Here is a 25,856-nt window from a genome sequence, read left to right as displayed (position 1 = left end):
AACCGTCCTAACACTCAATCCTTATGTTCTGTTAGTTCTAACCCTGGCGCTAATGCACTTTTTCCTGGATTTAAGGTCAGGACTCACTACAACTCCCAAGTCTCTCTCGCACTCAGTTTTCTCTCTAAAAATAAGTGTTATCTAAGCTATATCCGTTTTCTGGGTTGTGTAAACCTACGTTTAACACGCTGCACTTTAAGATATTGAAGTCCATTTGCTATTTCAACGACCATGTGAACAATTTATTAAGATCCTCCACCAGAATATCGGCGTCTTCTCCTGGCCTAATTAGGCGTTCTATTTTTGTATCGTCTGCTATTAATCCCATCGTCCAAGTCGTTTATATCCATAATGAACAATAAGGGTCCCAAAATCAGTTCATGGGGAATTGCACAAGAAACACTCTCCATTTGGATTTTACACCGTTTATGGTGACCCGCTGTTTTCTGTCACTGATCCAAGCTCTAATACATTCAAACACTTTTCCTCCTATCCCATGCGCTTTGACATTGTTTAGTAGTTTCTGGTGGGGCACCTTACTGAACGCTTTCCTAAGTCAAGGTAAATAACACAGGAGTTAACCTTGGAGAATCCATGCTGTGAGTCAAAAATCAAATTATGTCTCTCGAGCTAATCTCTGATTCTATTAGCTATTATTGATTCAACAATTGTTCCTATAACTGATGTCAAACTGATTGGCCTGTAGTCGCGGCGTCCACTCAGTAACACACTTGCTCTATTGCTCATCAGTCGTTCACACTAACTTACCTGCCCAATTCCACCTCCTCTCTTTTACCGCCTCCACAATATCTTTCAGTCTAGTCTGCTCATCCAATTTGCTCTCTTTCGGTCTCTCGTCGTTGTTTCCATCATTGACCTCTCCATTCTCCTCTGTGCATTCCTTAACTATGTCTCCATCGCCTTCGTCAGTTTCCAAGTCTCATACCCATAGGTTATTGCTGGCAGAATGCATTGATTATGAACTTTGCGTTTCAAACAAAGGTAGAGACCTCTCAGGATTTTATTATACTTACCAAACACTTTCCAACCAATGCGCCTTTTTATTTCAATATCATTATCTTTGATCACTTTTACTATCTGGCCAAATTAATTATACTCTTCAACTTCTTCAAGACTCTAACCACCGATTATAATCTCTTTACTTTGAACTTTCGTGTTGAATACTACTTTGGTTTTACTCTTATCTATTTCTAAATCTACTTTGAGACTTTCTTTGTTCTAATCACTCGGCATATTTTCCAAGTCTTCTGCTCTTTCTTAAATAAGAATAATGTTATCCGCAAACCTTAGGTGGCTAAAATATTCGCCATTAATCTTCAAACCATTCTCTTCCCAACTCAACCCTGTGAAAATATTTTCCAAGCAAGCTGTAAATAGTTTGGGTGAAATTGTATCACCTTGCCGTACTCCTTTCTCGATCTTGATCTTTTCTGCATTTTTTATGTAGTCGAATTACAGCGATACCTTTTGCATAAATCTTTTCTAAAACGCTTACGATCTAATTTTTAACTGAAATTTCTTCTAGTTATCCTTAACCTTCGCAAGGCTTATTTTCTTTTTTAATACGAGTTTATTTCGCTCGACTCTGGAATTGAATTTAGCAGTGTAGCCTACCATTCTATGGTGACTACCTATGTTGTCGTTATATATGACTGTAAATTTGCAAACGCTCTTGCTCTCATCTATTATGAAATCTACTTCGTTTTTTTTATGTTACATTTGAACTCCAGGTCCATTTACGGTCTACAAGGTTTTGGAAGAAAGTGCTCATTATTCTCACGTTGTAGTTCTCTACAAAATTGACTAACATCTCGCCTCTGTCATTTCTTTCACCTACTCCAAACTTCCTAATACACGACTCATCTATCCTCTTCCCCACTTTAGCATTAAAGTCGCCTATTACCAACGTGTACTTACTTTTTTCTTGATCCATTACCTGACTTAAATCATCATAAAAGGACTCAATTTCATCGTCTGAACTCTGTGAAGTTGGTGCATAAATCTGAATTATTTTTAGAGTGTACCTTTTACACAGACTAATCGCAACCTAAACTATCCTGTCTGATAAACTACTAAACTTGACTACGTTACTAGCAACCCCTCGGTTTATCAAGAATCCTACTCCACTAGATCTTTATTTTTCCTTACCTCTATAGTAGAACAGGTGGTGACTATCTTGTAACTGTATCAGCTTTTCTTCCGCTCTTCGGTCTTTGCTCAGTCCCACGATGTCCCACTTGATGTTGTCTAGTTCTTCCATTAAATTCTCCAGTCTGTCTTCTGAGAGGGTTTATACGTTGTAAGTATAGATCTTCGTTTCTTCGTGCTATCTAATGTCCAAGGCTTGGATATGCTTGGACAGTGCTTACTCACATTCGGTGGCACACTGCCTGCAAGCACACAAGGCAATGTGGTTGGACCTTTAAGAGACGATGATCCAACAGGAATGCCCAGTTTTCTTTTGGTTGTGCAATTCATTTTTGCTATGAAATTTTTTTTTTTTTTTTTTTTTTTTTTTTTTTTTTTTTTTTTTTTTTTTTTTTTTTTTTTTTTTTTTTTTCCAGTAAGCTCACCTCCCTGCCAACTGGTTTCTGGTGAGATATTTCTTTGGTGTCACCTTATTCAGTATATTCGGAGGAGTCCTATATACCTATAGGATGCCCAATAGTCCACGCCGTCACTATGACGGTACCCCATATATTTACGAGGAATTTCTCTGTTCGCCATCAGAGGCGTGCCAATTAGCAGTGGGTCCTGCGATTGTGTGTGCGAGCTGCTTTTTTTTCTGATCTTACAAAACCTGTTCGGTATGGGTGACCCTGAAGAGATTTCCTCTCTATCGACATAGCTTTTGTAATCATTAAGATTCTCAAGCCTACCCACCACGTCAAGAAGGTGTCGACTCTCGGATAGGCATGGCCTCTATCTCCCTCAAAAAAAAAAAAAAAAAAAAAATATATATATATGGCGTATGCACCCAATATGTATATACAGTATATATATATATATATATATATGTATATATATATATATATGTATGCATATATATATATATATATATATATATATATATAGATATATATATACATACATATACCAAAGGCTTTTTCCCCCTCCACGGGGGTAGCCAAAAAGAAAAAGGCATAGAAACCACTCCCACCCATTCCATTTCCTATATATTCCACTCCCCTCCACCCTCCACCCTATATAAAAACAATAATAATAACTGGTCATACATGTCATATATTTATCTTCTACAGGAAACAAGAAACCGTCTGGCAGCTCTTGAAACGAGAGTGTCGTACTTGGTTCGAGACAAAGAGTACCACCTGACCCTCAAACAACAGGACTTCAATAGTGCCTTGGGAGCCCTAGTCACGGAACATAAATCTACCATCAAACAACTGAACAACACAATTGAGGTGAGTTTCCTAGTCGAGGCCACAACTTCCATGGCCAAGACCGATTCGAAGTCTATCCAAGGGTAAGATCAAAACAGAGTTCGAGTCCAAATCTGACCTTATGAATTAATGTCCAAATTTGTGTCTGAACCAATGTCTCATACTCAAAGTGCAGGTTTTGGATTTCTATTTCCCTCTATAACTTGTCAACCATTCAACCAATCAAGTAAAAGTACAAGAACACAAAGTTCATTTTACATACATGCATACATATACCAAGGCTTTTTCCCCCTTACAAGGGAAGTAGCCAAAAAGGAAAAGGCATAAAATCATTCCCACCCATTCCATCCCTGAAGCTCATTTTACCTGAGTAAGATTAGAAAATTACGTTGGTCATTGAATACTCAAGCAGTGAAGGTAAAATATAATTTACATACATATTGTATCGTTACTTGAAAGCTTCCATAAATACCTGCATGCGTGTATTCACAAAGATCTTTTTTATAGGCAGTTGATTTTTTAAAATAGTTGCAATATAGTTGTGTTACTCAATACATTAACCAGTTGTTGTTATTTTTTCACCTCCATTGCAACTTTGTCTAATTATCTGGAAACGATTGGCCTGAAAATCATATTATACTATGGCTTTATGCCAATAGTAAGTTTCCAGAACACTAAAGGGATTAAATGTCTTAGCAATAATGAATCGTAGCACAGATTCGAACCGAGTAATGTGGTGGATAATAGAGCGACCCTTCATCCTCAAGGCGTTAAGATGGGGGTGGGTGGATGAAAGATTTTTTTTTTTTTTTTTTTTTTTAGTCAATGCAACATTTCATTCTTTCTCAATCACATGCTCCCCATACCATGTTACATCCATAGTTTCCCTCCATTTCCTAATTAATGATTAGGATGGGTTATCTTGGTCTACTCTGGAGTTGAGGTCACCATAACAGCGACGAAAGTTAAAATCATTGCTCAGGAAAAATACTCATGAAATAATTGTGGTTGCATACTTGCATGGGTCCACTAACCCCCAAGAAAAATCAATGAGTAACCTAACGCAATCAATCAATCAATCTGTTTCCTTGTTTTTCTCTTCCAGGGGGCCCACGATCCCCAGAACAACTAGCCGGCTACCGGCTTAGCTCATAATTCAATCGGTAAAAAGGTTTTGTGGAACTGTCTGCAGTGAATGAGTGTATAATGTAGTGTAATGTGCTCTATTTTCTGTAAACTGCACCAGGTACCTATTACTAGACAGAATTCACGTTTAACATTCTACCAATTTGATCATATCATTCCACCTTTATTCATTAAGCTAGTCGAGTCTCGAACGGTGGAAAAACAATGATGGAGAATGATAAGATTTTCGTTGCCATTTATAAAGTAGCAATAAACAAATAGATTAATTAACAAAGAAATTATTGAATAGGCAAATCTATCTGTCTATCTATATAACAAGGCTTTTCCCCCTTACAAGGGAGGTAGCCAGTCAAAAGTTAAGCACTCCCACCCATTTCACTCCCACCCACCACCCTTTCTTCCCTCTCATCTTAGCTCCTCATGGATGAAGGGTCATATCTGTCTCCCGTCCACAGCCCTGGTTCAGAAGCAACGCACCAAGACACAGTACATCCACAGCAAGGCCGCTTTACTTGATCAGCGACCCCCCCCCCCTCCCCTCTCCGTCCCCTCATCCGGCAAATACTGCAGCGGAGACGCGGAGAAATCCCTTCGGGCTGCGTCAAAATATCATTCCCTAACCCCCATCCCCTATCCTCTCTCTTACATCACAGTATCATCCATACGCAGCCATTCTCCACTCATCCTTATCGCCTACCTTTTTCCTTCCTTGCTCAACAAACATTTTCCTCTTGCTCAGCGTCTCTTTCATCCTATCCATCCATTTCATCTTCAATTGTCCCCTCAAGTTCACTCCATCTACTTCTGCGTTCCACACTTCTTTTACTAATATTTCTTCAGTCGTTCTTTTCATGTGTCCAAACCATCCTAATATACTTTCGTCAGCCCTATATGTCATCTCCTTTTCTACCCTCGCTCTCCTCCTCACCTCCTCTTTTTCACTCTGTCCAACCTTGCAACCTCTAACATACTTCTCAGACATTTCATCTCAAACACAATTAAACTTTTCCTCTCTGCTTCTCTTAGTTCTAAGTCTGACCCATACAGTGCCGTCGACACAGCCATCCTCTTCCTAAATCTTCTCTTTGCTTCCATTCCCAAATACTTATTTCTCATAACACTTTTTATTCCCCCAAGGCATTTACTTGCTTCTCTCAATCTACAGTTTACTTCTATTTCCACTCCTCCCTTTCCTGCCACTTTAATGTCTACATTGTCATAAACCTTTCCCAAATTCATTAAGGCCCAAAATATACCCTTACCTTTTTCTAAAGCTTTCTCATCTATCTGCTTTACCACACAATTCTTATCCATATAATCCCTACCTTTCCTAAACCCAAACTGCTCCTCACCAATTACTCCCTCTGTTCCTCTCCTAATCCTCTCAATTAAAACCCTCCCATATGCCTTTCCAATTACACTCGACAAACCAATCCCTCTAAAACTACTACAATCGCATTTGCACCTTTTCCTTGAAAATCGGACCTATACAGGCACCCCTCCAGTCCTCCGATACTCTACCCTACCCTAGACACATATTAAAAAACCTATCCAGCCAATCCCCTTTTACTGTAGTTCCCTTCTTCAGATACTCCGTATGACACCTATCTAACCCAGGTGCCTTGCCCGCTCGCATCATTTTCAACTACTTGTAACTAATTGCTTCTTATTTCTCCTCCATTTTCCTCTCCTATCACCGTCATTTTCATAGCGCCTCCCACTGCTACCATCAATCCCTCCCTATCATCCTCCCTAATAGTTAAATGAATGAAAAAAATAATAGATAGATAATAAAACAAAATAAAACCACATAGAATTGTTTATCATTTTTCAAAACACCCATGTCAGATTGCAGCTTGTTTCTACACGTCTTTACCGTTTATTTCCTGTAGAACCTCGAAAAGGACAAGGTGGAGCTGAAGGAGCAGCATGAGAGGGAGGTCTCCCGAATGTCCACTCTGCAGAAGATGTCCTCGGTGACGCACCAGAACGAACTTCGGAAGAAACTCGTTTACGAGTACAGCAAACAAGATGAGCTGAAAGAACGCCTGAACAAGGCGCAACAGGAGATAGAGAGGTAGGTAATGAAGGTTTCCCGAAATGCTAACCCCGACGTTTGAATAAAGGGCTCGGTGAATTAAGTCTACGTACCGCAATGCGTGAGTTGGCATTAGGGAATGTAAAAGATATGTTCCGGCAAGGTTCCTTTTAGATTCCCTTCGTGGCGCAAAGAGTAGCGCCCTTGTCTAGTGATATAAAAAACGCACAGTCATGGGCTCGAGTCCCAGCGATAGAGTCGTTAAATCCAATTGTCAAAATTTCATACACAAAAAAAAGAAAAAATGCACACACACACACACGCACACACATACACGCACACTGTTATGCCTTCCGTGAAGATATAAAGAATTATGTCTAGGAAGGGTTTGTACTTAGTGGCCTTGATGTGGGTAAGGCAAATCCAAACGGAAGTTAATATAAATAACTAATTTAATGTATAACAAAAAGCCAACAAAACAAATATAAGAACTTTACAACAACAAAATTAATCAATTGACAATTAATTCCTCCACCGAAAACCAAGTCATGAGAATATAGATTACGTGGTGACGCCACGGTACTAGAGCAAAAGCAATATGGGAGAGATAAAGTTACGCGTCGCTCAGCCAACGAAAAGTGCGCCGCTAGGAGCCGGCAGATGCATTATATATACAGTTGGCGAGGACGGGAGGAAGGCGAAGGATGAGCCGGACAGAACTAGTTCACGTCTGTCGGCCTAGAGAGAGTAGATCCCATAAAGTATACAAGCAGTTTTTACCGTACATACGTAATTACCTAACAAGTACAGGATAACACAGATACAGATATTTTTAGATACATGGAGGATGGTGGGCCATCACAACGTATACAAGCAATTTACAGTACATACATAATTATCTTACAATTAAAGATTGACATACAGATACAGACATTTTATATACATGGAGGATGGTGGGCCATCACAATACACACACACACACACACACACACACACAAAACATGCACACACATACAATCACACACACAAAACATGCACACACACACACACACACACACACACACACACACACACACACACACACGCACACACACACACACACACACACACACACACACACGCACGCACGCACACACACGCACGCACACACACACACACACACACACACACACACACACGACTCGATAGCGCGGTTGGTAGAGTTCCCGGCTGACGATACCAAGGTCCGAGCTCGAATCCCGCCCTGGGCTGAAATTATTTCAGTATCGCTGCGCTGCGGGTCGTTACTCCAACTCTCGTGGGCGGGGAGTAGGGTGTGTGTGTGCGTGTAAGGTCACAGCATTACCCATAGATCGGTCATATATGAGTTCTGAACTCTTCCGGGAGGGAAATAGCTATCGATCACGAGTCCAACACGTGATCCAAGACCGTGATAAATCACATACATACACCATACACACAAACACGCATACACACACGAATTTAAGAACAATTTAGATATTGCGAGATACAGAGACGAAACACCACGAGCATAGCTCCCTTTCCCGTAAGATACAACTAGGTAAACACACACACACACACACACACACACACACACACACACACACACACACACACACACACACACACACACACACACACACACACACACACACACACACACACACACGCACGCACGCACACACGCACACACACACGCACACACATACACACACACACACACACACACACACACACACACACACACACACACACACACACACACACACACATATATATATATATATATATATATATATATATATATATATATATATATAAAGTCAGTATAGCTATGGCTTCCACGTCTACGGTAATACGGGTAATTAAACCCAAGATTATCACTAAAATATTATATTGAATACCAACAGTAGCGAACCTCCATTCATAAGGACTGCCCTATACAGACTAGCCTGCTCTCCAGTCGCTGGGGGCCCGCTTGGGTCAAAGTATTGACCCAACACTTTACAGGGTCGCTGTGGTTTGGTAGCAGCTTCATTACGAATGTATGTTACATGAGACACGTATGGGTTAAGGTTTCTATACCTGACATGGATATAATCTCTATAATATTACAATACGTGGGTAAGCATATATAATATTACATTTCTGTTTGGCTATAAAGGTGTAATTAGGTAGCTGGTGATATCGGGCATTTTGGTATCGACATCAAGCCACAACGTAGCCGAGGATCCCAGAGGTTCCAGGATGAAATTATTACATTGCTTTCAGTAGTAATCTAAATGAGATATCAATATAATTCTAATGTTGAATATCTAATTCTGATAACTAATATAATTCATGATTTCAGTTTTGAATGGTGTTATCAAAATCCCTTCTGAATGGTAACATACTGTACATACATACATTTATTTCATTTCTTCTTATCCAACACAGTGGGTTCTTGTTGAATTTTACGAATGTGTTACGACATTACTTTGTAGTTACATACATACATATTTTGTTCCGGATCAGGACCGCAGACGATTTTATGCAGCTGAGGGGTAGATTCAAACATTGGAAAAAAAATAACCAACCATGTCCTGTCCTATTCTATCCTGTAGCAAGATCTATAAGTGACAATGACGTTAAGAAATGTGAAAACTCATTGTTAATCCACTCACCCCACCCCCTGCCTTATTTTTTCTACATCTCCTGACCTCGACTGCCTCTTTTCTTTGGTAAGGGAGGTCACCAACGCTGTGGAGAAGACAAAAGAAGAGCTGGAGGGCAAGCTGAAGGAACAACGATCGCTCGTCGAGACGCTGTCGGCCGATCTGGAAAAGGTGAAGATCAACATTTGCGCGCGCGTGTCTGTGTGTGTGTATTTACCTAGTTGTACCTAGTTGTATTTTACGGGAAGGGGAGCTATGCTCGTGGTGTATCGTCTTCATATCTCATTTTATCTAGACTGTTTTTAAATTTGTGTATTGTTTTTGCACACACCACTTTCTCATCTACCTTGTTCCAAATGTCTATTACTCTGTGGGGAAAGCTGTTATTTTTTCAGATCTCTTCTATAACTATGTTTATTTGTGTGTGCGTGTGTGTGTGTGTGTGTGTGTGTGTGTGTGTGTGTGTGTGTGTGTGTGTGTGTGTGTGTGTGTGTGTGTGTGTGTGTGTGTGTGTGTGTGTGTGTGTGTGTGTGTGTGTGTGTGTGTGTGTGTGTGTGTGTGTGTGTGTGTGTGTGTGTGTGTGTGTGTGTGTGTGTGTGTGTGTGTGTGTGTGTGTGTGTGTGTGTGTGTGTGTGTGTGTGTGTGAGTAGGTGTGCTCATTTAGTTGTAGGTTCCCGTTTGTGTTCCTAATGGTCCATTCTGTCCATAACTTGTTCCTTGTTATTTGACGTTTATCCAAGTTTTCCATGATTACGAGAAGGCCTTTGAATTGGTAGATCAAATAGCAATACTACACACATTATGCGAACAGGATCCAAACGAACACATTATAATGGTTCTAGGAAACATTTATGCAAAATTACTGTTATAAATCGACTACGTAAAGATACCGAAAAGATGAAGATCGAGAAAGGAACACGGCAAGGCGATACAGTTTCACATAAGCTGGAGGACCTGGAAGAGATTTTCAGGAAGTTGATTAGGGAAGGGAAATGTTTGAAGAGTAATGGTAATAGTCTAATCACCTTTGATTAAGGGATGACATTATTCTTATTTAAGAAAAAAAGAAGACTTGCAATATATGCTGAGTGATCTGAACAAGGAAAGTTTCAAAGTAGGTTTGAAGGCAATCGATAATGGTCGATGGTGAGAGCCTTAAATATGTTAAAGAGTATAATTATTCAGGCCAGATGCTAAAGCTGACTAGAGAACATGATAGTGAAATAAGCTATATTATAAATAGCTGGAACATGTATGGTAAATATGAGGTCATAAGAGGCTCTCTACCTCTATGTTTGAAATACAAAATTTAAAATCAGAGTATAATGTCAGCCATAATTTACAAATGTGAGACTTGAGAACTGACGAATCTGATGGAGACAAAGCTAGGGAGTGCTCACAAGAGAATGGAGATATCAGTGGTGAGGAAAGACAGGAGGAATTTAAATTGAGTGAGACGCCAGACTGGAATGAAAGATGATGTGGGAGCAGTAAAAGAGAGAAAGTTGAATTTAGCAGGAAAGTTACCGCGAATGAATGATAGAACGATGGAGCAAGTGCGTAAGTGAATGAACGCGCGAGATAAGTGACCAGACAGATGGGGGAAAGACGAGATAGTTGAGAATGCAGAGGTGGAGTGGGAGAGGATGGTACAGTCATGTGAGTCATGAAATGTTATAAGAGAGGTTTTTGTTCGGCAGTGAACTTGAAATGGATGATTATTTATATATATATATATATATATATATATATATATATGTATGTATGTATGTATATATATATATGTATATATATATATATGTATATATATATATATATATATATATATGTATATATATATATATATATATATATATATATATATATGTATGTATGTATGTATGTATACATATATAGAAGACTTATTGACCCACCGTCGGAGAATTAGATAAGATGGACAGAGAATCTGTATATTTCGACCACTATCTGTGGTCCTCTTCAGCATCATTCTGCTGAAGAGGACCACAGATAGTGGTCGAAATATAGATTTTCTGTCCATCTTATCTCATTCTCCGACAGTGGGTCAATACGTCTTATTTTACAAATGTGCTACTACATTAATACACATATATGTACATACATACATATATATATATATATATATATATATATATATATATATATATATATATACATATATATACATATATATACATATATATACATATATATACATATATATACATATATATATATATATATACATATATACATATACATATATACATATATATATATATATATATATATATAACGTAAATGGAGTAAAAAATACAGGAGTCTTAGTCTGAGTTTATTTCTGACTAGTTTCGTAGGTATGCTTTTTGCAAAGGAATAGTATACAAAATGAGATGTGGGCATTTACACTATCTCTCCGTGTTGCCAGATTTACCGACAAGTGTGGACATCACATATTTATTGTAACAAATATTTAACAAATGCAATAATGATTATAATGTTAGCAATAATGGTAAGATTAATGGTAATAACAATAAAAAATATGAGAATGATGATAATGATAATAATAATAATAATAATAATAATAATAATAATAATAATAATAATAATAATAATAATAATAATAATAATAATAATAATAATAATAATAATAATAATAATAATAATAATAATAATAATAATAATAATAATAATAATAATAATAATAATAATAATAATAATGATAATAGTAATAATAATAATAATGATAATAATGATAATAATAATAATAATAAAAGTAATAATAATTATGATGAGGATGATGATGATAATAGTAATATAATATTGGAATAATTATGTTAATAATGATAATAATAACACTAAATATGGTGAAAGAACAAGGTAGAAATAATGGAGTATGCGTGATTTGATGGCATGTGAAATAAACAGAGATATGGTAGCACGGTATCAGAAAAATCGATCAAGTAAATAGAAGAAAGCTGGAAAGGGTAAATAAAAGTGGTGAAGTTAGGGACGTGAGGGAAGGTATCGGGGGGTCTAGGAAGCCATTCATGGAGGGCAAGTGTCGAGGTGGATTTTGTCCATTTCAAGTCACCAGTTCTCTTGTTTGTGTTTTGTAATTGGCGATGTAAAGGGATTCAATTATTTTCCAATGTTTCTTGTGTAGTCCTTTGATGACGGATAGGAGTGGAATGGGTAGGGGTGGGCGCATGTTTTGGCCGGCTACCTCCCTTGTTAGGGGGAAAGAAGCTTTTGATGTGTATCTAGATTCGAAAATGAGTAAAAGTAAGACAAAAGTAATATCCATCTTGCAAGTTCAAAGTAAAGCAGTTATAAGTACTGTAGGTCCCCACAGGGACGGGGGTGGATGTCCGCGTTTGGAGGTTCGAATTTGGGAGACTTGAGGCTGGTTTTAACGGAGTTGAAGCTTCCATCCGGTCCACTATTGAGGTAAAAGTAAACAACTCGATTTCTTTTCTAGACACGCTCCCCATAAAGAAACACATAAGCGAAAGTCGTACTTACGGCTCCGTCCTCTCATAGTGTGTATTTTTTATAGGCTTACAGAAAGGCCACAAAGACGACCTATTGAATCTTTTACTCACATCACAACTTAGAGATTAAAAAGAAAGTGGTTAATCGAGACAGGTTCAATTTCACAACCGAAAACGTCAATTGCAGGTATTCAACGGAATGGCACATCGGAAGCACCCAGAATAAAACGACAATAAGCGACACTTCCTGACAAGGAAGGAGCTAACTTTGTTAAGCTTTACATTTCATTTATCTTGTTTTATGTGACGACAGGCGTTCTTTTCTGCTTAGAGAAATCTCCCATTCCGACGTTAATGTTCAGTTGAGCAGACTCGTCCATTGACAAAATATGGAATATATAAACACATTATTTTATTCAATTATATAAAATCCCTGCAGACGCGCCTGGAGTTGGAGCGTGAGCGTGGAGAAGGGGCCGAGGTTCTGAGGCTTGTTGAGGCTGCATGTGAGGTCGAGATAGGTCAAGCCAAGGAGTCCCTCAACGCTCAATTGGCCGAAGAGAGAAACAACGTCATCAAACTGCGTAGCGAATTGGCAACAGTGCACAAGCACTTGTCGACGTAAGTATGGTAATGTTGCGTAAGCATTTGACATAGTTGTTTCTGTTTCACTAAGAAAAAAATAATAGATTTTGAGAATAGATTTTCGTTAAGAAAAAAAAGAGTAGATTTTGTGAATAAATCATGCAGACATAATAATATTTAGTCAGTTCAGTATCAGGACAAGAATTTGGTGTACCTGTGTTCGTTCATGATCGAGCTGGTCTTGTGTTTCATTGAGAACTGTCTTTACGCCACAGAGATTGGTCTCAGCCTCTCTAGCAACTGTGCCAGCTGTTCTCGCAAGTACAGTAGTTAGCAGGGCGATTGTGAAAGTTACTTGTAACAAGTATAATAGAGACTTTTGTTGTTTGTACATAAATATTCACATACGTGTGTGTGTGTGTGTGTGTGTGTGTGTGTGTGTGTGTGTGTGTGTGTGTGTGTGTGTGTGTGTGTGTGTGTGTGTGTGTGTGTGTGTGTGTGTGTGTGTGTGTGTGTGTGTGTGTGTGTGTGTGTGTGTGTGTGTGTGTTTGTGTGTGTGTGTGTGTGTGTGTGTGTGTGTGTGTGTGTGTGTGTGTGTGTGTGTGTGTGTGTGTGTGTGTGTGTGTGTGTGTGTGTGTGTGTGTGTGTGTTCATTTGTGCTATCTCATTCAAGCCTTTTAACCATTCTACAAATATGTTGTTACTAACTTTTATATATATTTTCCGTGTAAGACACCGTATAATCTCAAGGAAATCCAGTATTAATGTATAAAATACTCACTAACAAATGTTTTATTGCACACTGAAAATTATAGGGAAGGGATTAACAGATTTCTGGACATCCCATTTCCACAAAGTGGGAAGAGAGAAACCCCGTCAGTTCCAGCAAGCCACTGGGCTTTTAGGCCGATGTTTGGGTCGCCTCCCCGCCTGGCCAGGGCTGTCGGAAACCAATGCGTCATAGCCTGCAGCGGATCCCGAAAATCGAACTCACGACCACCCGTTTATAAGTTCGACACGGTATCCACTGGGCTAGGTGTTCCGAATTCAATGTTTGAATCTACTGTTCGGGACTAACTGTTTTAAGCTCACAATTAACCAAAGATTGGAGAACTGCAAAGCGACTATGTGCTATCAAAAGATTGGCCCAATTTCTTGGTCGTAAAGTGATGTTTAGGGCGTGATAAAGCACTTTACAAGACCGTAGGTCTTTCTACGACGTGGCTTGTGGTTGTAAATCCATTGTTCCACTTTCGTCAACTGTCTTGGAGATAAATGAAGGTGGTGGATAGGGGTGGAGGTACGTAGAGACGGGAGGAGGGATTGGAAGAGGTCATTGATAACCCTCTTTTACGTTTTTATTTACTTATCTAAGTATTCATTTCTAAGCACATTTTAGAATCTAATCATCTGTGTATTTACCAATTGGATTGTTTTGCCTGTTTATCATTACCATTATAATTATCATTATCATTATCATTATCATTATCATTATCATTATCATTATCATTATCCGACCTAGATATGGATCAAAAGGTCTCCTGTCGGCATGCTACTTTGTAATTATCATTATAATTATCATTATCATTATCATTATCATTATCATTATCATTATTCATCTATCTATCATTTACACACACATAAACACGCACACACACACACACACACACACACAAACACACACACACACACACACACACACACACACACACACACACACACACACACACACACACACACACACACACACACACACACACACACACACACACACACACACACGCACACACACACACACACACACACACACACACACACACACACACACACGCACACACACACACACACACACACACACACACACACACACACAAATGGGATGATAGAAATACAAGAGGATACGGAAAGAAAATCAAGAAAGACAGCTATAGAAGAGATCTGAAAAAGAACAGCTTTCCTCACAGAGTAATAGACAGTTGGAACAAGTTAGATGAGAAAGTAGTGTGTGCAAAAACAATACATGAATTTAAAAATAGTTTAGATAAAATGAAATATGAAGACAGGACACCACGAGCATAGCTCCCCTTCCCGTAAAATACAACTAGGTAAATACAACTAGGTAAATAAATACACACACACACACACACACACTCACACACACTAACAGTGAAAGCTAAAAGAAACCAACATAACTTTTTAGAGGAGAATAGTTTCCGATCATAAAAGAATGGCTGTGTAACTGTGGTCCTCATGAATGCAGCCAAAAACCTAAACGGGAAAATATTAGAGAAAGCTACCTGCACTCATCGAAAAGAAAAGACAGGAGTGATAAGACTGCTGTGTCGAGAGTTATGGAATGATGGGTAATATTTACAGAGAATACCTCTTACTCAAGGACGAAAGGGTCGTTGAAAGAACTGAAAAAGACATGATGCTTGAAGGAAATAGTCAAATAAGATATACAAACTAATTTCCTGACCAATGGAATCATAGGGATGGAATCCATGAGGTTAGCTCTATTTTTGTACATCAAAACTAGGTGAATAAATCTAAGTAAATACGAACCCACGCGCGCACGTACTTCTTCCGGTTACCTGCCTAATAACCTACCTTCCTATTTTCACACATATACAACCTCGCCCACACATCTACCTTTATATCATATGAGAACTTATGAGGAATTAAAACGGTGAAACAGGTTATCAAAGGAACCTTCAGGGATGGAAAAAACAAATACCAACAGTAAGATTAAAGTTTGAATCCCGCTCGACACCCAACTTTCTTCGTCTTGCAGAGCACAGAGAGACAGCGAGGCTAGAGGGGTGGAGGCGAGGACCTTGACGGAGGAACGAGCGAGGCTACAGAACGTCATCAAGTGCCTGGAGAGGGACCTCCACGACCTCAGGAGGGAGATCAGCCACCGGGATAACGTCATACAAGAAAGGGTTAGTCGCTAGACCTTTTGACCCTGAAAACAGGTATTTGGAAACCCCCTCGGACTGATTAACGCACATTTATATCTATATTTCCATTTCCTTTTTTTTTTTTTTTTTTTGTACCATCGTGCAAAATTACTGACAGAATAAATCATCGCTCTTTCTTGTTTATGTGTAACTGGAGATTGAGAGATAGAGGGATAAGGCATTTGGTGTCTACATACGAGTATCACTTCCTAATGGCACTGAAACTACCAAACTTCATAATCATATATATATAATGAGAGACATCCATTACATAGAAAAATATAATACAAATGATTGAAGTAAAGTAGTAGATTGTTCATTGGTAATTGTTAATTGCATGTATGTAATTTATCCAAACATGTATGTATGTATGTATGCATGCACGTACAGTATGTATGTACGTATTTATTCGTGAAGAGCAGTCCAGGAACTATGGTTGGATGGAATGCAAACACTGGACTCGTTGTCAGAAGTTTAATCCTACGTTTCGAACCCTGTCCGGAGTTCGTCTTCAGGACTATGGACTACCTAGGACAGACCACACGCTTATGTGGGATCAGTTTTTGCAGGAGAGGAAGAGGAAGCTGAAGGAAAACGAAATGATACTCGTGTATAAATGGGGGTTGAATGCCACTGAGCTTTTTTAAGGGGTATTTTTAAGGGTTTGCATATAATATATATATATATATAAATATATATATATATATATATATATATATATATATGTATATATATATATATATATACATATATATAAATTTATATACATATATACACATATATATATATACATATATTTACATATATACATATATATATTTGTATATATGTATATATATATATATATGTTATATATACATATATGTTATATATATACATATATGTTATATATATACATATATATATATATATATGTGTGTGTGTGTGTGTGTGTGTGTGTGTGTGTGTGTGTGTGTGTGTGTGTGTGTGTGTGTGTGTGTGTTTGTGTGTGTGTGTGTATATATATATATATATGCTTGTGTGTGTGTGTGTGTGTGTGTGTGTGTGTGTGTGTGTGTGTGTGTGTGTGTGTGTGTGTGTGTGTGTGTGTGTGTGTGTGTGTGTGTGTGTGTGTGTGTGTGTGTGTGTATGTGTGTGTTTGTGTGTGTGTGTGTGTGTGTGTGTGTGTGTGTGTGTGTGTGTGTGTGTGTGTGTGTGTGTGTGTGTGTGTGTGTGTGTGTGTGTGTGTGTGTGTATGTGTGTGTGTGTGTGTGTGTGTGTGTGTGTGTCAATGCGACAAATTGAATAAGAAGCTACACCATTAGGATTCGATACCTTGCATGAGCGACTGCTTCTTACATCGTCCTTACTTTGTAGGAAACAGTCTTTCATGCAAAAGTCTGAATCCAAACAGTGTAGCTTCTTAACATATATCCATATGTACAACCGTAAGAAAGAATCATTTCCTTATCTGTAGATTCCATCTGCACCCTAACTTCCATCTATAAATGAAGCCCTAAGGTGCTGGACATTCAACCTCCGAACTGAGCCCAAAATATCTATGTCTCTCAGCTTTCTTCCACTTTCACATAAGGGGAAGTTACCTCCGGTGACTGGCTCTCTCCACCTCTTACTAGCCTGTGACATGGAAACAGACCTACAATGATACGACACAGGCAAGAGTACAACGACCCTTGATTGCTACTGTAAGATTGCGGGTTTTCAGACAGTGAAACTCGAAGCAACAGTTACTATTACTGTCATGCTACAGAAATGAATGAAATAGCCTGTCAGCAGCCAGGGTAGAAGGGAAAAATCCACCATTTATGGAAAGGCAGATAAAAAAAAGGGAAATGCGTCGTCTCCGCCATCGCCGCCCGGTGCGATAGGAAGACTAGGAGGTTGATAGTTCGGGTGTGATTTGGTAAAGAACGACGACGTCCGGTGCCTTCCCGGGACGTTTCGCAGATGAGCGGCCGCAAGTTCCGGTGGACTCTGGACTCGCTTTCTATTTCATGATGCAATTCAACGCACGCCTCCCTCTCGTGGTCTTCCATTTCTTCTAACTTTGTTTTTTTCTTCTTCTTCTTCTTCCTCTATCTCTTCCTGTTTATCTTGATACCTATTGTCCGAGGTCCTCCTCTTAGCGCCAATGTAAATTTAATGGCATGCAGCTTAGTTGAAGATGATAATTGGTTTTTTACCCTTTCTTCGCCACTGTGATTTGGGTTTTTCTTCTTTGTTAGAATAAAGTCGCCTGACATCAGCTGCAAAACACGACAAAAAAAATCATCAAACAATGCGAAAGAGTTAAATTTCTAACCGTGTCTGAACTGCTACTAGTAAAGTTATTTTACTAATGTCTCTCAACTCAGTCAATCTAAGTAAGCGTTGACACTATCACAAAATATGTAAAACGAGAGAATGAGATACTTTTTAAGATAAGACCGGAAGACAGTTGCAAAAAGGTGTCAGGAGGACTTCGAAGAACCGCTAATTGTGAACGAGGACAATTAATTTGACACTATTAATACCACTGTTATAGTCGTTTATATACATAATGAACAATAAGAGACCCAAAACCTAGCCCTGGGGAACTCCACTAGTAACAGTCCCTCATTTGGATTTTACACCGTCAATAGTAACCCGCTGTTTTCCACTACTAATCCATGCTCTAATCCGTTAAAAAAAATTCCCCATATTTCATAGGCCTTGATTTTATTTAGTAGTCTCAGGTGGGACACCTTGTCGAACGCTTTGCCAAAGTCGAGGTATATAACATCGTAACTATCATAGTTATCTGACACCTTGTAGATATTATTGTAAAAGAATAATAAATTAGTTACACACGACCTACCCTTGGTGAACCCATGGTATGAGTCATGAATCAGATTATGCCTCTCTAAGTGCTCCCTGATACTATTTGCTGTATTTACCTATAACCGACGTCAAACTGATTGATCTGTAGTTGTGCATAGAATATTCAACACCCTTTTTAAATACAGGCAAGAATCCAGTATCGACCTAATTACTAAATACCTTTGTTAACTGGTTGCAGATTTCAAAATTGCACTCTTTTAGCACTCTTGAATTTTTTCGACTGAACCCAGGGATTTTGTGACTTGTCAACCTACCTATTTACTACATCTTCCTTGTTAATACTAATTCTAGTTAGTCTATCTCTCTCTTCCCCACTGAGGACCGGGTTGCAGTCAGGTACCATATCTAACCTTCCCTTTGTAAATGCTGAGAGAAAAGATTTATTAAACTCTTCGCTCATTTCCTCTCTGTATCTGTCAAGATATCCTTGTTGGTTTTAATTGGGTCTATATTTTCCTTATTTTCAGATCTGTAGAGATGAAAGAAAGACTTCGGAGTTTAGTCCCGACTGACTTTAAACCTTAATTTCGTAGTTATGCTTTGCTCTGCGCGTGTTTTTGTTTTGTTTTGTTTTTACCAGTCGTGTAATTTCATTATACCTAGTCCTAAATTGTGTTTCTCCCCTTTCCATTTTAATATACTCGTAAAGCCCTCTTTTCATTCCGATTTTTCAACCTATTCATTATCCATTTTGATGCATCAGTTTCTCCTCTATCCTTCCTGTAGTGTATAAAATCACGTTGGTAATCAGAATCTTAGCAGTTAGGATGTTGTTCAAATCTTCTGACTTCGTTTGTGACCTCCGGGCTGACCTCGATAGTGACTTCACTAGGGTGTTCCCCTACTTCCCACGTGTCATGAACTAGGTCAGGTCTATTACCCATCGGAGTGATATCAAGCTTACTCAAGTATTTCTTCATTCCTCCAAAATGAGCCTTTCTGAAGTCAGATACTATGCTATTTGTACTATTCATTTCTTCCCATTTTATGCTGAATCTTATTTCTTGATGATCGTTAATACATAGTCTATCACCCACTAATACATTTCTTATTATATCGTCTTTGCTAGTAAGTGCAAGGTATTTTCCACCCTCGTAGACTCAGTAATCAATTGCTTTGATAAATTATCTTGTACCACACCTAAAAAGATTTGCATTTATTGATCTCCGACTAAAATTTCACCGTTCTGAAAGGGTAAACTCATGTACTCGTTCTCAGGAGTCGAAGATAAGTGAGGGACACGAAAAAACTCGGGAACTTGAGAAGCAGCGGTTCCTGCTCGAGCACCAGATGGAGGGCCTCAAGAGTCAACTGGTACCCCTCGAGACGGCTCTCGACCACACCAACCATCAGATTAAAAAGGTGGGATTTCCTCTTAAGACTAACATCCTTAACCCATTAAACTCCGATGACAAGAGTCTTGTCATTTGGTCAAATAAAACAAAAAAATCATAAAACACCAAAATGTTTGATCAAACACCAGAAAAATATGACGTCAGTCCTCGCTTCGTGCGAGGGCTGACGTCATATTTTTCTGGTGTTTGATCAAACATTTTGGTGTTTTATGATTTTTTTGTTTTATTTGACCAAATGACAACAATCCTGTCATCGGAGTTTAATGGGTTAAGTGTTTTGTACTTCCTAAACTTTGGGAATGATATCCAGATAGGAGATGCTTTCCTTGGTCGGTGGGAAAAATTCATCCACGTTGATCAAGGTCCAGCTAGGTACAGCAGTTTTAAAACCTTCGTCACTTTTTAGTTTGAATGCAATAGTATAGCGTTAACTTCAATAAGATTTTATAAGATACGTTTTAAAGGAGGTGCTAAGATGGGAGGGAGGGTGGAGGGGTGTGGAGTGTTTTCGGGGATGAAATGGGTGGGAATGTTTTTGTGCCTTGTCCTTTTTGGCTACCCCCCTGGTAAGGGGGAAAAAAACCTTGGTATATGTATGTATGTATGTACGTTTTAAAGGGATTATTTAGACGAAAGATTTTTGTTAAGCTTCAAAAGAAAGTTTCCACCCAGATAACAGGTTAGAAAAGTTATCTGTCTCTGGAAAGTATTTCCTTCCAAATGGTAAAGAAGAAATTGATAAGAAGAAATAATGAGTAGTCTAGAACAACAATTTTAGCGCCTTCCCCACCACAAGACCTGAGAGAACATTTCCGGTATAATGTTTTCTGTTCGCTTTTTAATATATTCCTACTACCTAATGCAAATTTTATTTATAATAGGTTGGTGTTCTTATAGTATCTATAAGTTTTTTGTTAATTAGGGATGGGGTCACCTACAAGGAATTTATAGCCAAAGTTTCACCTGATCAAATAAATCCCAATAGTTGCGGAATATATGCGTAGTGCGGGATCTCTTAATAACCTTATATTATCGTTGGTATGGTAGGTTGTCCTTAGGACCGCTGTTCCGATGCCCTACAGTAGTTGTATGAGCCTCTCCTGGGGCAGGTAATCACTGTCACTGTGGAGACGTTGAGGGTGGGCTTGGTTTAACATAAGTCTATAATTCATGTGAATGCCTGGCATCTAATTTATGTATTTCAGGACCAACCCTTTAAGTGCAAGAGGTTTTTAACTTTAGCTAAGTAAGATTGCCTGGCAGCAGCCACAATAAAGATACAACTCGAACATCGTACTCCAAGAGTTTAATGTTACCCTTTAAAATGACTAATATTGTCTGGTGTTAGTAAGAATGACTATACAGGCAGAAAGTCGGACTCAAATAAAAACTTTCTTTCTTCTTTGGCCCAAACCCGAACTTCGATTCAGCTCTCGATTTATGTCGTCGTAACAGCTGGAGGAGGAGCTGAACGAGACGCGGTTGTCCATGGCGGCGCGAGAGCGGCAGGTCAAGGAGCTTAGCCACCGCCTTCAGACGAGCCATTCCCAGGGCCGCGTCCAGAATCACCGCATCCACACGCTCTCAACCTCGATGACGCGCCTTCTGGCGGAGATCTCCAACGCTGCGACCAACGTCCATAATCCCAAGAAGCTCAAGGATGCGATAAAGGTGGGTCATGTCCCAGATACTCCTGGAATAATAGGGCCATCAGAAAAGATTCGACCACTATAACTCGCTGACACAGCACACAGGTATTTAGCCGGCGCTAAACGATGTCGTACAGAGAGCATCCTCAGACAAAAGGGGGAGGGGTAGGCCTATCTTGACCAATGCTTTCTACTTTGTAGTAACTGACAAGGAACTATTTCATGCTGCCAAGGGAGGAGACTTGGGGTAAGAGGCTCTCAATCGTGTCTTAAGTGTTCTCCCTCAGATGCATAAACGCAGTAACTAGTTTAAAATAAAAAAGTACGTCATCGAATGGAATAGCCATCTTCACCTTGATGACGTAGTCTACATTTTTTCCTCTTACAAAAGAACATAAGAACATAAGAATGAAGAAGACTACAATAGACCATAAGACCTACACTAGGCAGTTCCATGTCCATTACCAATTATCATCCCTATCCATAAAGTTATCTAACCTTCTCTTAAAGCAACCAATAACCAATAGAATGGGGATGGGAAGACTTCTGGGAGTTAATGCTTTCAGGGATGAGAGCAAAGGGATTGTGAGATCATTAGCCGGTAAAAGTGAAATTGACAGTTGAGTAAAAGTGTAGGAGGAGGAAAGGGATGGTGGTAGAGAAGTGCTGATGGTTCAACAAGATAAATGAAAAAGAAAAAGAGAAAGAATATCAGAAGCTGAAAGAAGTATAGGAAGTAGTGAATGACAAAAGGGAAACAACTATTACCAGTACCATAAACATAAACAACAGTAGCAAAAACAAAAACATTTATAGTGGTGATCATCAATAACAATGATAATGTTTTCACAGACGATGAACGAACGCTACGGCGCGGACCAGCGGGCAGCCTCTGCCTCGTGGGCACCAAGAGAACTTCAAAAAGATCGGCCGCAGCTCACCACGCTCGAGGGACAGGTAGTACTTCCAAATTGTGTGTAGCTCGGCGACCACATACATATACCAAAAAGAAAAAGGCATAGAAACCACTCCCACCCATTCCATTTCCTATATATTCCACTCCCCTCTACCCTCCTCCCTCCCTCTTATCTTGGCACCTCCTGGATGACGGGTCATCCCTGCATCCTGTCCACTGCCCTGGGTCAGAAGCAGTGTCGCAAGACACAGCACATCCAAAGCAAGGCCGCTTCATAAACTCGGCGGCCCCCCTCTCCGTCCCCCCATGCATAAAAGGAGAAGACGGGGAGAAATCCCTTCGGGCTGCGACGACCACATACCTAATGAAAATAGTGATCAGAATGTGCGTCTTGACTGTACAATGCAAATCGCCTATACTGAATCAAATTACATTAGAGTGAAGGATAAGACATAACTATGAGGTTAGAGAGAAAACAGGTCAGCCGCACATTAGCCAAGTCATAAAATCAGGGCGGCTTAAATGGGCAGGGCATGTGGATAGAATGAACGAGAAACAAATACCAAAAAGAATCTTCCTTGATGATATGGTTGGACAAGGGCCGCTCGGCAAACCCAGGAAAGGCCAGAACCGATGCTTGAGGGAAGACATCCGAGAGCAGCGGACAGAACCAGATGAGCGGCTGGAAGGGCGGGCATAGGACAAAAGGCAAAGGGGAAACATTTCAAAAGCTGTTATAGGTCAACGTATGGCTCAAGGGCCAATGGAGCATGTGTATGATATACATATATACATACACAATATACTGTACATATACATACATACATGTATATACATATGTATATATATATATATATATACATGTATGCATGTATATGTATATTGTGTATGTATATATGTATATCATACACATGCTCCGTTGGTCGTTGAGCCATACGATGACCTATAACCGATTTTGAAAATCTCCCCCTTTAACAAGACTCATCGGATTAAATCTTATTCTAACAAGATAGAACATCCCTACAGCTACTGAAGAAGGGTCTTGAACCCGAAATTGCGATCTAGCTAATATGACTACATACAGCCAAGTCATAAATTTCCTTTCTAAGGAACACAAATCTATAATAAGGTATATGGGAAATACCTTTAAGAAAACAATTAATGCAAAACTAGCCGTCACTTTTAATGATATATATGTATGTATGTATGTATATATATATATATATATATATATATATATATATATATATATACATTTACAAATATATATGTATATATGTATATATATATATATTCATAAACGTGTATATATATATATATAGATAAACGTGTATATATATATATATAGATATATATATATATACATTTACAAATGTATATGTATATATGTATATATATATATATATATATATATATTCATAAACGTGTATATGTATATATATATATATATACATTTACAAATATATATGTATATATGTATATATATATATATATATATATATATATACAGTATATATATATATATTCTTAGGATATAGAATATATATATATACTGTATATATATATATATATATATATATGTATATATATATTGTATATATATATGTATATATATATATATATATATATGTGAAAAAGGGAGGTTTAGTGATGGTGGACTGGTTGGTGAGGTTATTTAATGTTTGCTGGAGAGAGGGTAGAGTACCGGAGGACTGGAGAAGTGCCTGTATAGTTCCTCTTTACAAGGGAAAAGGGGACAAGTGTGAATGTAGTAGTTTCAGAGGGATTAGCCTGTTAAGTGTAGTAGGGAAGGCTTATGGGAGGATCTTGATTGAGAGGATTAGGAGAGGAACAGAAGGAGTAATTGGTGAGGAACAGTGTGGATTTAGGACAGGTAGAGGTTGTGTAGATCAGATCTTTGTGGTAAGACAGATATGTGAGAAAGCTATAGGAAAGGGGAAGGATGTTTTTTGGGCTTTTATGGATCTGGAAAAGGCTTATGATAGGGTAGACAGAAAGGCACTGTGGGAGGTTATGCAGATTTATGGGATAGGAGGAAAGCTTTTGGGAGCTGTCAAGAGTTTTTATGAGAGTAGTAGAGCTTGTGTCATGATTAGAAATGGGGAGAGTGAGTGGTTTGAAGTAAAGGTGGGACTTCGTCAAGGATGCGTTATGTCGCCCTGGCTGTTCAACTTATACATGGATGGGGTGGTGCGAGAGGTGAATGCTAGGGTAGTGGGTCAGGGATTGGAGATGGTTAAAGAAAATGGAGAAAAGTGGGAGGTGAGCCAGCTGTTGTTTGTGGACGACACTGCGCTTGTGGCAGGGTCAGAGGAGGGATTGAGGAAGCTGGTGGCAGAGTTTGGGAGAGTATGTGATAGAAGAAAGCTAAAGATAAATGTGAGTAAAAGTAAGGTGATGAGATGTACAAGGGGTGAAAGTGGCAGTAGACTGGAAGTGAACATTAAGGGAGAGCGACTGGAGGAAGTGGATAGTTTTAGATACTTGGGTGCAAGTGTAGCAGGAAAAGGTGGAGTGAAGGTGGAGGTAGAATGTAGATTGAGAGAAGCGAGTAAATGCCTTGGTGGATTAAAGAGTGTAATGAGGAATAGACATTTGGGAATGGATGCGAAGAGGAGATTATATGAAGGAGTGATTGTGCCAACAGCACTGTATGGGGCAGAAACGTGGAACATAAGAGAAGAAGAGAGAAGGAGTTTGAATGTGTTTGAGATAAGGTGTCTGAGAAGTATGGTGGGGGTTACTAGGCTGGATAGA

General features: G+C 38.9%; 1 protein-coding gene across 1 annotated transcript in view; it reads left to right on the top strand.

Annotated features, from left to right (window-relative positions):
* The first annotated feature begins 16,136 nt into the window (after positions 1 to 16,136).
* The window catches only part of LOC143022282 (uncharacterized), a 14,859-nt gene continuing 5,139 nt past the window's right edge, over positions 16,137 to 25,856 (top strand). Inside the window, exons 1-4 of the mRNA XM_076180426.1 lie at positions 16,137 to 16,281; positions 20,377 to 20,520; positions 21,969 to 22,184; positions 23,015 to 23,119. Coding sequence (XP_076036541.1) covers positions 20,449 to 20,520; positions 21,969 to 22,184; positions 23,015 to 23,119 — 393 coding nt within the window. The 5' untranslated portion in view covers positions 16,137 to 16,281; positions 20,377 to 20,448. The remainder of the gene's footprint in view (positions 16,282 to 20,376; positions 20,521 to 21,968; positions 22,185 to 23,014; positions 23,120 to 25,856) is intronic.

Source organism: Oratosquilla oratoria, chromosome 44 (genome assembly GCF_046742065.1).
Source record: "Oratosquilla oratoria isolate Oo_2021 chromosome 44, ASM4674206v1, whole genome shotgun sequence".
NCBI classification, from domain to species: Eukaryota; Metazoa; Arthropoda; class Malacostraca; order Stomatopoda; family Squillidae; genus Oratosquilla; species Oratosquilla oratoria.
The sequence above is the reverse complement of the archived record's forward strand: the minus strand, read 5'-3'. Positions and strand labels throughout refer to the sequence as shown.